This window comes from Microtus ochrogaster, unplaced genomic scaffold (genome assembly GCF_000317375.1).
Source record: "Microtus ochrogaster isolate Prairie Vole_2 unplaced genomic scaffold, MicOch1.0 UNK27, whole genome shotgun sequence".
NCBI lineage: Eukaryota > Metazoa > Chordata > Mammalia > Rodentia > Cricetidae > Microtus > Microtus ochrogaster.
This window is the reverse complement of record NW_004949125.1, coordinates 2,764,454-2,782,384: the sequence shown is the minus strand read 5'-3', so window position 1 is coordinate 2,782,384 and position 17,931 is coordinate 2,764,454. Positions and strand designations below refer to the sequence as shown.

Sequence of the window (17,931 nt, the reverse complement as noted above, 5' to 3'; positions counted from 1 at the left end):
CAGGCTGGTCTCGAACTCACAGAGATCCGCCTGCCTCTGCCTCCCAAGTGCTGGGATTAAAGGCGTGCGCCACCACCCCCCGGCTCCATTGCTGTCTTTAAAGCTGGAGGGAGGGGCCCTGAGCCAAGGAGTGAGATCTCTCCTAAAAGCTAAGAGCAACCTTTACCCTTCAGCCCCCCAAAAATGGAGAACTTGTTTCTCTGTATCAAGTAGCTGAATCTTGCCAGCAGGCCATGGATGTTTCTCAGGGAGATTGTGGTTGTTTTAGAGTAGACACTCCTGTTCTGCATCTCTGATTGCCCTGGACCTTAGCTTGACAGTCCTCTAGATCAACAACCCTATCAGAGTAGAGCATCCAATACAATGTCTGTCAGTTCCAGAATTCAAAAATACCTTCCCCAAATGCTTCACTGTACGTAGAAGAGGGTTGAGATACACAGCACACACTTGCTTTTAGGAAGACTGACTGTCCTGGTGCAAAACTGGCCTCCCAACCACCAGAACTTTGTAGAGATGACACACACCACTGTTCCATACTAGTGCATGCTAGGTCACCTGCTGCTTTGTTCATCGAGTCAGATGTGTCTATGTGTCACCTGAATCACAGACTAGTATATTGTCTTGGTGGGAGACAGATGAGATCCTTGTCAGCTGCTATTCTTTACCATTGAACAAAAGAACAAAAGCATTTTCCATATCAGTACCTGTATGTCAATTGCCAGAAGCTGTTTATTGCTACAGTAAGAATAGCATCTGAACCAGCAGATGCAGTTACTCAGTACCTGATAAGCCATCAGCAGTGTACCTGCCATACTGCTCTCTTAGGCCCATTCTTCTGTGCAGGCCACACAGACAAGTAAAGAACAGAGGAGGAGAAGTCAACATTGTAAACCTTGAAGTCAGTGGTGACTGCAGTCTGGAAGATGCCTGTGGGAGTTAGATGCTGGCTTTAGGATCTTTAATTTGCCTTCCTTACCATATAGCCATTCCTCCATTGACCTCGGGGATCATACTTGTGCCAAGTAGCAAAAATAAGAAAGCTCGGGATGTACACAGGGAAATGCTATGAGGTAATGCTCTAACTGGATACCCTGGCAAGGCACTATTCTGAGCTGGGTATGGTGGCACAGGCCATAATCCTAGCACTTAAGATGCTTATACACTGGGTTACAGAGTAAGACCTGTAAAAAGGCATTTCTGTTCCAGCCACCTATTCCCAAATAACCACTCTGAGGCCTATATTAATTAAATTCTCGGCCGATGACTCAGACTAGTTACTAGCTAACTCTTACATTTTAAGTTAACCCATATTCCTATTTACTCTCTGCCATGTGGCAGTACCTTTATTAGCATCTTCTGCTCCCTCTGCATCTGGCTAGTGACTCCTAACTCTGCCCTTTTTTGTCCCAGCATCCTCTTAGTCTGGTTTTCCTACCTAACCTTCTCCTGCCCAGCTATAGGCCAGTGAGAGTAATACATATTCATAGTGTACAAAGATTGTTCTACAGCAAACACCTTGTTTCAAAACTATAGCCACGCACACAGAGCAAAGCTGTAGAAGGCTAAGTGCAGAACATTTGCCTAACTTACATTAGGCTTTGGATGTAATTGTTTCTCTTAAAGGTTCATGAGCTTTGCCCCTAATGTAGTGGGTGGTCACCACACAGCCCAGCTGACCCAAGACTTACGGTTCTTCTACGTCTGCCTCCCAAGTGCTGGCATAGCTTACCATGTTGGTGACTTCTGACAAAAACAGTCAGCCTACAGAATACTGTCAGATGACTTTAGTGAGGAAATTTCACAGAGGAGCTGAGCTACTTAGTGTCCACCTGGCCCATCATCAGATGCTCCTAAACAACAAGTGTTAGGCCCAGACATCTTGGAGTTGATGGCTACATGGGTAGCTTTAACAAAAAATAGGGTAGGATTAGAGAGAGGCAGGCATATGGAACACCCATAGTTCCAGCATTCGGGAGATGAAAGCAGCAGAGGCAGAAGTTGTCTGGTGGTGCATACTGTTAATCCCAGCACTCAGGAGGCAGAAGCTGGAAGATCTCAGTGAGTTCCAGGGTTGCTTGGTCTACGAGATACAGCTAGTACTACACAGACAAATGGTCTCAAGTGGTGGTGCACACCTTTACTCCCAGCACTCGGGAGGCAAAGGCAGGTGGATCTCTGTAAGTTCAAGGCCAGCCTGGTCTACAAAAGCTAGTTCCAGGACAGTCTCCAAAGCTACAGAGAAACCCTTTCTCAAAACACCAAGAGAGAGACAGACAGACAGAATACACCTTCCAAGACTTTGGGCAGAATTACATAGAAATTAGAGGAAGATAATACATAGAGATTAGAGACAAGAGAAAGGAGTAGCTGAATATGCTCAAAGGACAGCTTTCTTTGTCAGTATCTCTCCCTACAGCCCTGAATTTCCTAGAACTTTTTTACGTACATCAGCCTCCTCTGCCTCCCGACTGCTGGGTTTAAAGGTGTACATCACCATGCCTGGCAGAGGACAGTGTTCTATAATAAAATTTCAAGTAACCTTATTGTTACTTGAATATTATATTATACAGTGAGCTGAAGACCAGAATGGACTAGGAAGGACTCTGTATGTTTGGCTTCAAAGCTTAAAAATATCTCTCCATTCTAGCACTGATCATAACCCCACACAATGGAAAATACAATGCTTATGAAACAGTTTTAAAAAGCCTCGTTACTGCCAAACCTGCAAGAAGCAGTCTGATTTGCAATTTCCACTTACAGTATTAAAAATGCCCAGTTTTCAACAATAATTTACAGGGCATTCAAAGAAACTAGGGAAGTGTGACCTATTCGCAGGAGGAAATACTGCATACAAATCCTTAAAATCTATTGTCATCAACAGAGACTAAAAAGAAGCCATGGACAGAAAGTACCAGTACCAGTGAAAAAGTATGAAAAAAATGTAGTAACAGATTTGAGCAAAAGAATGAATCAGAGGCTGGGTGGTGATGGCGCACGCCTTTAATCCCAACACTTGGGAGGCAGAGGCAGGCAGATGTATCTCTGAGTTTGAGGCCAACATAGGCTACAGAGTGAGTCCCAGGACGGTCAGGACTGTTCAGTAGAGAAAGCCTGACTTGGGGGAGAAAAAAGAATCTGAGAGTGCTAAAAGTTAGCTCAATTGGTAAAGGGGTTTACCTTATATACACAAAGCCCTGAGTTGACTTCATAAGACTGGTTACAGTGGTACATGCCTGTAATCCCAACCCTTAGGCTGTCAAAACTGGAGGATCAGGAGTTCAAGGTCATCTTCAGCTAATACCAAATTTGAGGCCTGCATTAGACTATGTCCCAAAAGAAAACAGGACTCGGGATTGCTCAGTGGTTTACATTACGTTGGCTGTTCTTTCAAATGACCCAGGTTTGATTCCCAGCACCCACATAGCAGCTCACAAGTATCTGTAACTTCAGTTCCAGAGAGGATCCAAGGCTCTCTTCTGGCCTTTGAGGGCACTGGTACACAGGTGGTGCACTGCCATATGTGAAATCAAAACACTTGTACACATTGAAAAGAATCAAAATATGAATTAAAGAAAAAAATGAGCCTGGCTTAGAGACACATGCCTTTAGTCCCAGCACTCAAGAAGTAGAGGCACCACATGGATCTCTGTGAATTCAAGGCCAGCCTGGACTACAGAGTGAGTTTCAGGACAGCCAGAGCTATGTAGGTAAGACCCTGTCTCGGGGGGGGAAAATGTGATTTTTGAAGATTGTTGAATTGACATCATCCAGTTGGAAAAATGGAGAGAAAAGAATTAAGAAAAGGAACAAACAGATCTTTGTTTTAGTTTGGGGGGGGGGGTTTCATATTTTAGTTCATTTTCAATATTAGAAATACTAACCTAAGGACTTACACGTGCCTGCAAGTGCTCTCCTGCAGAGCTAGTCTCAGCCCAAATAGAGATCTTCAAAGCAGCAAGAGAATGCAGTCGAACCCAAAGACAGATAATTTCCATAGGTATTCTTTAAGAAAATGAGGGAGCAATAAGCAGTCACTAGTGTTCAGTTGCATTAATCATCGGAGAAGTCCAAGTCAAACCATAGCAAAGTAACTGCTAGAGTGGCTGCAGACAAAATGATTGGTTTCTGGATAAAAGTGGGAGGCTGAGGGGCTGGAGAGATGGCTGGCTTAGAGGGTAAGAGCATTGCCTGCTCTTCCAAAGGTTCTAAGTTCAATTCCCAGCAACCACATCGTGGCTCACAACCATCTGTAATGGGGTCTGGTGTCCTCTTCTGGCCTGCAGGCATACACACAGACAGAATATTGTTTAATTAATTAATTTAAAAAGTGGGAGGCTGATATGTGTCTTCCTTAGTCACTCTCCAGCTTTTTTTTTTGTTGTTGTTGTTGTTAAAAGATATACTGTTTTATTTGGACTAGAGAGATGGTTCAGCATTGAAGAGCACTTAATTTCTCTTGGTCTTAATTGGTATTGCTGTTACTGTGATGAAACACCATGACCAAAGCAACTTAGGGAGGAAAGGGTTTGTTTGGCTTAGTTTCCACATCCATAGTCTGTCGGTGAAGAAAGGTCAGGACAGGAACTCAAGCAACCCATCTCCATTAATCTGTGCATCACCATGAGGTCATGGCCTACCAGCAGTTTCAGCTTGGCAGCAGCTCCATAGCTTCTCCCTGACTCTGCCTCCTTTTTCCCAACATTCAGTTTAGTTTTCCCTACCTAGCTAAGTTCTGCCCTATTAACAGACCAAGGCAGTTTCTTTATTAACCAGTGGTATTCACAGCATACAGAGGGAAATCCCACATCACCTCCCCTTTTCTGATTAAATAAAAAGGAAGATTTTAACTTTAACATAGTAAAATTACTATATATATAACAAAACAGGTATCAAACAAGAATTAAAGTTACAATATTTATATCTATTTTATCTTTTATCATAACTAAGGAAAACTATATTATTACTATCTATTTTTTAACTCCAAAGACTCTAGAAGGATATAATATTGCCTAAGTAAACAGGAAGTCCAAAGCTTTAGAAATGACAGAGACATCTTGCTGCCTGGACAGTCACCCAAAGTTCTTCTGCACCATTGGGGCATCTATCTTCAGCCTACAGGCCCATAGTATCCAGCAGACTTTTTCACGAAGCAAGAATTTCAAAGACAGTTCCGCCAATGTTGGTAGTTTTGTCAGTCACTTTTTTTCTGTGTCCTGCAGAATGTCTACAGACTCTTTTATGAAATAGGAACCTTGAAGGACAGTCTCACCTTTAGGCAAGTCATTTCTCTGCAGGTCCTACATATCCAGTTCATCAAGCAGTCCAGGCAAGAGCAGTTTCTTGTCCAAATGGCTAAACAACTCCATAAGAGCCTCTTAAATGCCCATCTTCCTCTTGAAGTAATTGGTGCTGCCAAGAGCAGATGTGTCTCATTATCATGTAAAGTCCTAAGTTCTGAAAACATTTAAATGCCATATTCCGTAGGTCTTTGAAAGATTTGAAGAATACCCATCTAACTGAAATATATCTCTCTATATATAGAAAACCTAACTAGCATGACTACAAGCTTGACTATTATAGATGACTTTCTATTAACCTATATTTCTTAATTATACATTACATTTCTAAATGAGCCACACAAACACAATACCTTAATCAAGAGCAGAAATGTACATACACATATAACAAAATTGACTTTAAATTTCTATCAATAAACCAATTTGTTATATGTGTATGTACATATTAAATTTCTATCAATTTGTGGGGGGGGGGGTGTTTGTTTGTTTATGGGAACAGGGTTTCTCTATGTAGTCGTAGCTGTCCTGGAGCTCGCTCTGTAGACTAAGCTGTCAAACTTAACAGAGATCCCGCCTGCCTCTGCCTTCTAAGTGCTAGGATTAAAAGCATTTGCCACCACTGCCCAGGCAAGACCTTGACTGTCTTATGGCTTTTCAAAACAAGGCTTCTCTATATAGTCCTGGAATTAACTTTGTAGAGCATGTATGTTATCCTCGAACTCAAGAGATCTGCCTGCCTATGCCTATGCTAATGCCTTTAAAGTGCTAGGATTATAGGTGTGTACTGCCACCTGGCCAAGACCCTATCTCTTAAGAGAGAGAGAAGAAAAAGTGTACACATTCATGGATTGGGAGATCAGAGGACAACATTCAGGAGTCATTCCCTCCCTCTATTATGTGGGTCCCAGGACCAGTGGCAATTGCCCCTACCCACTAAGCCATCTCACCAGCATTTAGCCTTATTTTTTGAGACAGGATTTCTCACTGAACCTCGAACCTAACAATTGAACAAGATTAGTTAGCCCGCAAACCCTACGGATCTTCCTGTCTCTACCTCTCTGTAGTAGTAGTCTGTACTAGGCTGAGACACCTGCCTTTTACATGGGTGCTGAGAATCTCAATTCAAGTTATGCTTGTATATGGCAAACACTTTAACCAACTGAGCTATCCAACCTTTTTTCTTAATTTTTTTTTCAAGATTTATTTATTTATTATGTAGACAACATTCCTTCCATGTATGTTTATATGCCAGAAGAGGGCACCAGATCTCATTATAGATGGTTGTGAGCCACCATGTGGTTGCTGGGAATTGAACTCAGGACCTTTGGAAGAGCAATCAGTGCTCTTAACCTCTGAGCCATCTCTCCAGCCCCCTTAATTTTTTTTTTAAAAGAAATTGTCCTAGTTGTGATATGAATTTATAATCCCAACACTTAAAGAGGTTTTAAGTCATCCTTGTCTACATAGTAAGTTATGGACCAGCCATGACTGCATAGTAAGAGTTAGCAGGGGCTGGGGAGGTGTAGAGAGAACAGAAGAGAAGGAAGCCCCCTAAGATTACTTCCCATTATCCTTGGGTAATGAAGCACAAGTAGTGCCAGAATCGTGGGATGTCAGTGGCTGCACAGAGGATGTCTCTGAGTCTTCCTGTTAAACATTAGGTCAGCAAACATAGCCAGCCTCAGCTTAGACTTCTCTTCCTGTCCTGCTTCTGGAAGCACATCCTGTGGGACTCTTTCCTGCCTAGTTTACAGTCTTGTTGCCGGATCACTAACAAAGGAAGCAACTATGGCTTCTCAGTTCCCTGCAACAATGCACTCTCATAGTGGCAGTCCTTTTTGGTGTGGGCCCATTCTTGCCCTTTCTGGTTTGTTTGTGTTTGTTCTTGTTTTGGATTTTCAAGACAGGCTTTCTGTGTAGACCTGGCTGTCCTGGAACTTGCTCTGTAGACCAGGCTAGCCTAGAACTCAGCGATCTACCTGCCTCTGCCCCCTAAATGCTAGGATTGAAGGCATGCACCACCACTGCAAAACCTTGAGTCTTACTGAGCAACATTGAGAAGTTCATTTACTCATGTACTACTCTCATTTGGCAGTAGTAATGAAGTCACTTTAAACCTGATCTCCTGGACACACTCTTAATCCTAATAGAGGAGGCAGAGACAGGCTTTGTGAATTTGAGGCCAGCCTAGCCTGTGTGATGAGCTCCATGCCAGCCAAGGCACAGTGAGATCTTAATTCCAAAAGAAAATAATGATTAAGCTTGTTCTCCCTATTCAACAAAATTTAGAATTTGCCTATTGTTCTGTAACTTGAACTGGGTGTAAATTCTTTCCACACTAAAGTTCTGCTTTCTTCATTTCAGGCCACAGAAAGATTGTACCTAAATTAAAGTAGCAGCCAGTTTTCTGGTACATTTGGTTATTTTTAGATAGTGATCTGGTGTCTAGGGAGGAAACTGCAGCAGTATTTAAGTATCTGTAGTGCAGTGGAAGCACTTCCTGCCTAGATTGCAGCACGTCCTGCTGAACCACCCCACTGGTTCCATCTTGTAGCTGGCCACCCTCTGTCTCAGTTGCAAACTTGTTTTGATCCTGCTGCCCTCTCTCTGCCTTTTGAAGGCCCTTGATGTAACAGAGAAAGGTGGAAATGTTGGTTTGTAATTGGGAGCAGCACTACAAAATACCAACACAACAAGAAGTCCCTGGCAAAAAGTTAGGGTGCCCTTCTTATCAGTTCAGATGGTTCTAGGAACAATCGCACTTTGAAAGCATGGGCTTTTGACTTGGGATGCCTGCTCTTTCGATAGGGAAGTAATAGGACTGGTGTAGAATTCTCGGGCCAAGTGCTCAAAGGCCCCCATGTTGTGTAAGGTTTGGGTTCCCATGTCTTTTTTTTTTTTAAGATGTATGTATGTATGTATGTATGTATGTATGTATGTATGTATGTATGTATGTATACAGTGTTCTGTCTGCATGTATGCCTGCACTCCAGAAGAGGGCACCAGATCTCATTATACCATGTGGTTGCTGGGAACTGAACTCAGGATCTCTGGAAGAGTAGTCATTGCTCTTAACCTTTGAACTATCTCTCCAGCCCTGGGCTCCCAGTTTTTAGGTACTAGCTTTGTATATATAAAATTTGAATTAGGAAAAGGCTGAGTTTCTTCTCCCCGTTGTCAGCCTGTAGGGTTCCTAGAATGGTGAAGTCATTTTTCTAAATGTTAAGTGCCAGGCATTATGCCTAATGATTTTAAATGTTATTTGGATTCCAAAAACAACATTAGAATGTTATGTTTTTCTAATTTAAAAGGGAGGAAACTGAGTCTCCTGGCAGTTGGGAAATTTACCCAAGGTAATATAGTTGATAAACTTTAACCTGGTACTTAGACTCCAAAACATAGGCCCTTTACACTGTTAAATGTCACCAAAAGCCTCAAATACCATTACATGTGGAAAAAATAATATTAATGATCATACTATTTTTCATTTACCTTCCCTGTCAACTCCAGTTGTTTTTTTTCTTTTCTCAGTGAAGAAAAAATGACTGCTGCTCGCATCAGAAAATGCCACAAGTGTGGGACTAGCCTCATCAAATCCGAAGGCTGCAACCGCATGTCTTGCCGCTGTGGTGCCCAGATGTGCTACCTCTGTCGAGTTTCTATCAATGGCTATGACCATTTCTGCCAGCATCCTCGTTCTCCAGGAGCCCCTTGCCAGGAATGTTCCAGGTGCTCCCTCTGGACCGACCCCACTGTAAGTAGATGCGTGAGAGCCCAGTTCCATATATGGGAAAACAGCCACACATTTCTGTAATGAAAACTATTTTGTTTATATGTAACAGGTTCTGACTCATGGAAACATACAAGAGATTACATAGACCAGTAACCATAGGAAAAACTAAGAATGTCATCAAAAAAATGTTCATCACAATATGATGGGTGTGGTGGGCATGCTTTGTAGCTGTTCTCAGAAGGTTGAGGTCAGAGACTCACTGAGATCAACCGAGCAACAGAGTGTGACCCCCATCTTTTAAAAAAAAAGGGGGGCGGTGGTGGCACACGCCTTTAATCCCAGCACTCGGGAGGCAGAGGCAGGCAGATCTCTGTGAGTTCGAGGCCAGCCTGGTCTACCAAGGGAGTTCCAGGACAGGCTCCAAAGCTACAGAGAAACCCTGTCTCTAAAAAAGAAAGAGGGCTGGAGAGATGGCTCAGTGGTTAAGAGCTTTGCCTGCTCTTCCAAAGGTCCTGAGTTCAATTCCCAGCAACCACATGGTGGCTCACAACCATCTGGAATGAGGTCTGGGTCTGGTGCCCTCTTCTGGCCTGCAGACATACACACAGACAGGATATTGTATACATAATAAATAAATAAATATTTAAAAAAAAAATAAAAAAGAAAGAAAGAAAGAAAAGAAAAGAAAAAGGCTTGTGGGCAAATTCCTCCAGTCCTCTGGGAAATAAACGTTTTCTCTGTCATCTGAAGTATTGTGCAGAACGATGGAGTGTTACAAACAAACAGTACTGCCACCAAAGCCCCACAGCTTTCACTAGAAAGAGTGCTGCAGAGTTTTCAGGACTGTCACAGACAGACATGACCCCACACTTGTAATTCCAATATTCAGAGGATGAGGCAGGAGGATTACAAGTTTAAGGCTATGTAGGGGGATTTGGGACCCTTCCCAAAAATCTAAAAACCAAAGAAATGTGTTATAGGTCTAGAATACAGTATCTCATAGAAATACAAGGAAGGGTAGCTTCATATCGACAGCATTTTTGTTTTTCTTCTTTTGTAGCCCTGGCTGTCATGGAACTCACTGTATGGACCAGGCTGGCATTAAACTTGGAGATTCTCCTGCCTCTGCTTCCTGAGTGCTGGGATTAAAGGCATAAATCCCCCACCCCCCGTTGTAATTTTAAGAAGCAACACTAGAGAAAAACAACATGCAACAGAGTTTATGTGGAGCGGTTTTTATTAGGGAAAAAGGAGTGTAAAATGGGGGAAGAGGAGCTAGGCCATCTGCTCCTCTGGAGACAGGAGCAGAAGAAGAAAAAGGCAGAGAGAGAGATGGGGGAGAAACAGAGACAGGCAGAGAAAGAGAAATAGAGAGAGAGATAGGAGGTGGGCAGGGTCCTTTTAAAAGGGAACATAGTGAGTGTGCACAGGAGGTGCTCTTAGTGGCTACAGCTGAGGGTGTATCCTGTCAGAACCTCAAGGGCAGGCCAGTACAGGTGTCTGAATACTAACACCCCCTCACCCTGCCCGCCCAGCTTTGTTCTTGATATAAACTTCAAAAATGTTATGCTGGGCGGTAGTAGTGTACACCTTTAATGCCAGCACTAAAGATGTCAGAAGCATGCGAATCTCTGAGTTCAAGCACAGCCTGGTCTACAGAACTAGTTCCAGGATTGTCAGGGCTACAAAGAGAAACCCTGTCTCAAAAACTAATAATAATAATGTTGTTGTTGTTGTTAGAATACTTGCCCAGCATGCAAGAGGTCCTGTGTTCAAAATCCAATACCACAGAAGAATAATAAAATAGGGGCTGAAGAAATGGGTCAGCAATTAAGAGCACTTGTTTTTGCAGAGAACCTGGGTTCCAGTACCCACATTGTAGCAAATCTGTGGCTCTAGTTTTTGGAGATCTGATAGTCTCAATGACCTTCATGATCTACAGGCATAAATGCAGGCAAAACAATCATACATATAAAATCTTTTTAAGAAATAGTAGCATGCCGGGCGGTGGTGGCGCACGCCTTTAATCCCAGCACTCGAGAGGCAGAGGCAGGCGGATCTCTGTGAGTTCGAGACCAGCCTGGTCTACAGAGCTAGTTCCAGGACAGGCTCCAAAACCACAGAGAAACCCTGTCTCGAAAAACCAAAAAAAAAAAAAAGAAAGAAATAGTAGCATTAGAAGAATATTTTTCTTTATGGTGGGAATGAATTTCATTTGTTAGGGTGCTTGCATGGTATGCATGAAACCTGGATTTCATCCCTGGCACCACATAAACCTGGAGTGTTGTTGAACACCTACACTCCCATCACTGGTGAAGTAAAAGGAAATCATAAATTCTAAGTCATCTTAACTACATACAGGTTTCAGGCCCTCCTAGGCTATATGAAACCAAACCTGTCTATCACCAAGAGGCTGGAGAGATGGCTCTGCAGTTAAGAGCCATTCTTATGGAAGACCCATGTTTCATACCCAGCACCTACTTCTTGGCTCATAACCTCCTGTAACTCTAGCTCTAGAGGTTCCTATACCCTCCCTGGCTTCAGAGGATATTACACACATATGGTACACAGACATGCAGACAAAACCACCCATACACATAAAATAAATAGATTTTTTTAAAGGGGGGGTGGGGGCAGGATAATGGCACACACCTTTAATTCTAGCACCAGAGGCAGAGACATTCACATCTCTATGAGTTCTACCAAGTAAGTTTCAGGACAGCCAAAGCTACACAGAGAGACCCTGTCTTAAATAACAAAACAAAAAGAGAGAGAGCACCCTTTTCCTCCTGGGTTGCCTTGTGTTGATATAGGGGTTTGTGCCTCATCTTACTGCCTCTCGTTAGGCCGTATTTGTTTGAGATCACTGGGAAGCCTGCTCTTTTCTGAAGGGAAATTGAGGAACAGTGGATGGAGGAGGTGTGGGGAGGGGCAACTGGGAGAAGTGGAGGGAGGGAAACCTTGGTCAGAATGTATTGTATGAAAAAAAGAATTTTTGAAAAAAAGACACTGTCAGCCGAACATGGTGGGTGCCCACCTTTAATCCCAACACTCCAGAGGCAGAGATAGACAGATCTCCAAGTTCGAGGCCAGCCTGGTCTACATATGAAGTTCCAGGACAACCTGTTACACATAGAAACCCTGTCAGGAGGGAGCAGGGGGAGGATATTAGTATTTAGACATCAGTACTGGCCTGACATGATACATTCTCAGCTGCAGCCAGTAAGAGTACCTTCTGCCCACATTCCCTACATTCCCTCTCTCTGTGTCTGTCTGTCTGTCTCTGTCTGTCCCTGCCTCTCTGTCTCCAGAGGACGGTCTCCCTTCCCTCCCCCCTTTCCCATTCACTTTCCCTGATACAAAACCCCTCCACCTGAGTTCTGTCACATCACATCGTTCTCTCTTGCACCGCATTTTAAAATTACAACAGGGGACTCTGTCTCAAAAGGAAAAAAGAGGTATCTATGGCAGTTCTAGTATTCAGGAAGCTGAGGTGAAAGGCTCTCTCCTTCTACCTGTCTTAACTCAAGAATGTTAAACTTCTCTATAGACGCTACCTCTTGTCACCTCTGCTTTGGTTCCATTAGCAGAATCGTAATCCTGTGATCTCAGTAGCAACAGAGATAGGAACTTTGCCTGTATTTTAGATCGGGATGGACCCAACTAATCTTCCCTTCCTGTGGCAGAGACAAATGTTCTGCTGTGAGTCAACTCAGTTGACTCCTGCTAGAAGAGATGGGTAGGAAAGTGAAAAGTTACAGGAAGCAGAGAAGCTCATACGAAGCTGCCAGCTTCCTGCCTATCCACGGCCTATTGGAGTTATGGTGGTACTGATACCCCTAATCATCTAGAACATGGAGATGGCATATTACCTGTAAAGTTTGCTTCCTTTTGTAGGAGCCATGTTGTTGAGGGATTGGGAAGGTGGCAGTATGCACATTGAAGTAACAGAGCCAGTGTGGGGGCAGCAGTGTACAAAAGGGGGTTGTTGTTTCGATAGGTTCTCACTGTGCTACCTGTGTGGCCTTAATCGACCACTTGCAGTCCTCCTGCTTAAGCCTTCCAAGGAACTGGGATTATGGCCACATGCATGTTCCCAGCAAGAGCAGAAATTTGAATGTGTATCAACTAATGGCCAGTTAAGAAAGGTATACAAAACTGCTCTGTAATAAAAGATTGTACATTTAGAAACACATTTTAATTAATTTATTTTTATTACATGTGTACTCATTTGATTGCGTGTATATCTGTGTGAAGGTGTCAGATCACCTGAAACTGAAGTTACAGGCAGTTATGAACTGCCATGTGAGTGCTGGGAATTGAATCCAGGTCCTCTGGAAGAGCAGCCAGTGCTCTTAACCACTGAGCCATCTCTCCAGTCCCTAGAACCACGTTTTTTTAAATAGCTGAAACCATGATATATGTCATATTTTATATATGCACAGTTTAGAATAATACAAAAATGCAATATGCATGTCAGTTTTCTTCAAATATGGAAAAAAGAATGTGAAAGATTGCTATGTAGAAAGGGTTATATGGGCTGGGCGGAGGTGGCATGTGTGTTTAAGCTCAGCACTTGGGAGGCAGCTCCCTGTGAGTTCAAGGCCAGCCTGTTCTACAAAGCAACTTCCAGAACAGGTTCCAAAGCTACAGGGAAACCCTGTCTCAGAGAGAGAGACAGAGAGAGACAGAGAGAGACAGAGAGAAAAGAGTTATGAATAACTGGGACCACAGACCAAATTACCATAAGGCCAGCTGGCAACCAGGACTAAGGACTGCGGAACCAGCATGGTAAGGGTGTGGCCTATTTCAGGGACTGCTATTCACCTTGGCATTTTTGCCGGTCACATGAGGCTGCTTAGAGTTGCCATGACTTCCAGCTCCCAGAGCTGAAAAATCTGTTCCTTGGTGTAGAATTTTCTGGTTGTAGAAATTTATATTTATCCAATTATCTGAAAACCATGTTCTAGGCAGGATTCTGTCACCCAAAGCAAAGACTGCTTTCTGCCTTTGGTGTGCAAATGCACAGCATTCATATCACAAGAAGAAGCCAGGTCACTAGTCAGTCACTCTGGTAGTCATGGATTATCTTGGAGATTGACTTAAATACATGTTAGAGGGGGATAAAATCAGACCACCTCCAGAGCCACCACAGTGGTAAAGCAGTGCCGCTCTGAGGGCCAGGCATGCCTGCATTAGTAATCCTCCGCCATGAGCAGGCTCCTGCTGCTATTGTGCCAGTGCAGTCTCAACACTTACCTGGTTGTGCTGAAACCTCCAGCCAGCCTGTTCTCTGTCTTCAAGGGGGTCTGTGAAACAAAGAGGTTTTATGGGTAGAAAGTATAATCTTCCCAAATTGCTGGTTGTGGGGAGGCAGCCTGCAAGGAAAGTGGTACACTTGAGATGCTTAGGAGGTCCCTTGAGCTAGGTCTGGTCATTCTGCTGACTCGTGCAACCACCTCTCTAGCTTGCATCTCTAGAGGCTCAGGAGGAAATGGAGTCTTACTCCTAATCTGGGGCTCTTTCTAGAGCTATACTTCATCTATAGAAACAGCACAGTGGACATTGCCACACAAGGTTGGGAGTTTAGCAGCTTTTTCCTCCATGCCTCCTCTTCCCCTACATGAAATGCTATTTTGCACCTTTTCTGTCCACCATAGTAGGTATTTTTCCCTGTTTTCTTGAATTGCCATCTTGTAGGCGGAGGAAAGTTCTGTGGTCACTCAAAGTTTGAAAAGAAGGTCAAGCAAATGGCAGTCCCCCTGATTTCCTCTGGACCATAGTGGAGATTTTGTTCCACTTGTCCCATTCTCATCAAACCAGGGATCAGCCTGGTTTCCTTGATTCTCACCAGGATACGGATTGAATTCCAACCCAGCATCTGCCGAGTCCTCTGAGAACACAAAGCCATTCAGAATTGCCTGAGACAAAGCTTACACTGTCCTGCTCCAGCCTCTGCTTCATTAACTAGCAGGCCAGGAAGAAGCTCACATTGTCAGCTGGGGAATTGTTCCTGCACAGCTTGGGGTGAAGAAAAGTTTGAGCCCTTAATAACTAGAGGTAGCTTAGGAGCCTGAAAGGACTCTGTGCTGAGGGCTTAGATGGCAAATAGTAGTTGTCTTTGTTTGCTACCACAAATATCTGAGTATGCCAGAAACAAGTCATGAAGCATGTTGTATGTCTTCATCTATAGCATTAAGACAATCTCTTACCCAAAAACAGTTGACCTCCTTGTCCCTCTTGAATCCCAGTTTCAAAGCCTTCTAGCTAGCTATCCATGGTGGTACAGGCCTTTAATTCAGACACTTGGGATACAGAGTTCAGGCCAGCCTGATCTACATAACAAGTTCCAGGACATCTGGGGCTACATAATAGAGAGAGACTGTCTCAAAATAAACAAAACAAAAAATGCTTGCAGTTACCAATTCCAACAGCTGGCCTTGGCTTTTATTCGCAGTCATTGTCTTCAATCCCAGTGTTTCTGTAGGAAAATGCAAGGAGGAGGGCAAGGAAAGTGAGTGTCATCGTTTGAAGTGTCTGTGAAACGTCCTCACGGTACACAGCACTCTGCTTTGCAAGTGTTAGGTGGGATTTTGACAGCAGGACGGGGGGGACGGGACTGGTTTCTGTCCAGCATCCTGGACTTGGTAAAAACAGAAAGCCTAGGTCTTCTGCCCATCGGTGCACAAAAACAGGAGGTGGCCTAGAGGTGCCCACAGGATCTCAGTCCTGCGAACCAGGCAGGCTTTGTAGAGGTTGGGGACTCAGTGACCTCCTTCCCAGCTGAGCAAGCTGCAGGTGGCAGGAGAAGCCCTACCTCAGCACCTTGATGGGGTACTGGACTGTCCCGGTAGCAGCAGCAGTCCTGTGAGTGCCCATGCACACCATCTTCAGCAGAGCCTGAACACTTGACCCTGCCTGGAGTCAGAACTTGATACATTCCACCTCTTCAGGACCTGTGGAGAAGGTGCCACGCCCCCCACCACACACACACACACACACACACACACAGAGGCGTACACACCCACCTTCCATCAGAGGCATTTATCAGAGGCATTTGAATGTCTGGCTTCTGTGACTAAGAAGATGGCTGCTGGAGCTAGAGCCTGTGTAATCTTTGCTCCTCCCCAGCACATTGTCCATTTCCTCTGCACAGCATGTGCCTCCCTGAGCTGGGTTTTCCCCTCCACCACCACCACTCCACTTTCCTGTTGTGAGAAGACAGCTGGGGGTGGGGGCTAGGGCTGCTGTTGTTCAGCCAGTCCCACAACTGAGTTGGGAATAATTTGAAACTAAATCTCTAGCCCTTTAGAAGCCTTTTGCAAAATCCTTGGAAGTTTATTAACAACAGCTGTGACCACACATGACCAGAATCATGGAGGGAAGGGGCTGGGGTCGGGCAGCAGCAGGCTTGCCTGTCACTTTTCTAGGAGGAGAGAAAACTAAATCAAGTCTCCCGTGGTCATATGATCCTAGCCAGCAGACAATCCAGTAATGAAAAATAAGATTGGGGTTTGGGTTCATCAAGTCTTGGAAGGTCTTAGCAGGAACAGCTCTCTGGCAAGTACTCGGGCATCCATCTTGGGCCCCACAAGCTGTGGCTGGTGGCGGCTGTTAGTAGCTGACCTGCAAAGACAACCTCTGCCTCTGCTCCACTACTTATAGTTTCTCTTCTGCAGTTTCTTTGTCCAAACCCCACTTTGTGAACAGCTGTGGCACTTGTGCTTGAGGGACAAGCAAAGGTCTTTGCATTTCTTCTCTCAATGAAAACTTCTCTGGTGATTTTTTACCTCACTTCCTGTGGGTGTCTAGAACAGCTGCTTTTTCCCTCAAACTTTGTGCCCAGCTCCCCTCCCCACCCACCCGCCTTGTAGCCTTGAATGAGAAACAAGTTTTGCCAGGGCCTTCTGAGTCCTGCTGAGCTCAAAAATTTCAAGGATGGAAAATAAAACCTCTCCCACCCTCCTTGTCCTATTGAAAGCACTCTTCCAGGGATCTGCTGGGTGTGAGGCTCCACTTACACCTTCATCTTTTGTCCTGACCCTGCAGCTGGATGTGCTGTCCCGCTGTGGAGTGCTTGACATACTTCATTCTCACCCAGTTCAGGTGACCGTAGGGCTTGCTGCTTAAGATTAGCTGTAGTGTCATAGAGACATTTCATGACTCACTTCCATGTCAGCCTGCTGTGGCCTCGCTCCCTTTCCTCTGATACCCTGTTTGTCTTGGGACAGTGTCAACACTGACCGGTGTCCACCCACTTCCTAGCAGCTGGCCCTGCTCTTCAGAAAGGAACTGTGTAGATGTGCTTAAAGTAAATACCTGCCCCACCCCCAAAGACTGGGATAAGTCAACAAAGGATACAAAGAGAAGCTCATTCAGACCTGTAGCATCCTTTTACAGCCAGGGCCCAGGGAAGGCCAGAAGAGAACACTGCAGGATTCTGCCCACAGTTTCCCCTGGCCAAGACAGGCAGGTGGGGGTAGAGCTCAAGATAGCCTAAGGTCCTATAGAGCACTGCCTGGAGTCTAGACCTCCTGCCCTATCCCCACTGCACTCTCACTTAGGCTGACTCTCGGGATGTCTCTGGATCTCCAGCTCAGTGCCCTCTTTTTTTGTACCCTGCCAGTCCCTATGTGAACATAAGTCATGGGTGACAGGTGCAGGCCAGCCTTCCAGTGTGAAATCTCAAGAATTAAAGTGGAATCAGAAAAAAAAATCGTTGAAAATATACCAAAATGACAAGGTGGTGGTGACACGCGCCTTTTAATCCCACCCAGCTCTAAGGAGGCAGAGGCAGGCCGATCTCTGTGAGTTCGAGGCCAGCCTGGTCTACAAGAGCTAGTTCCAGGATAGGCTCCCAAAGCTACAGAGACCCTGTCTTGAAAAACCTTTAAAAAAAAA

At 44.5% G+C, this 17,931-nt stretch overlaps 1 protein-coding gene across 3 annotated transcripts in view; it reads left to right on the top strand.

Annotated features, from left to right (window-relative positions):
• Positions 1 to 17,931, top strand: part of Rnf216 (ring finger protein 216) — a 120,044-nt gene that overhangs the window by 95,610 nt on the left and 6,503 nt on the right. For all 3 annotated transcript variants that reach the window (XM_005368004.2, XM_026789728.1, XM_013354088.2), the window contains one exon: positions 8,829 to 9,051. In XM_005368004.2, the coding sequence (XP_005368061.1) occupies positions 8,829 to 9,051 (223 nt within the window). The remainder of the gene's footprint in view (positions 1 to 8,828; positions 9,052 to 17,931) is intronic.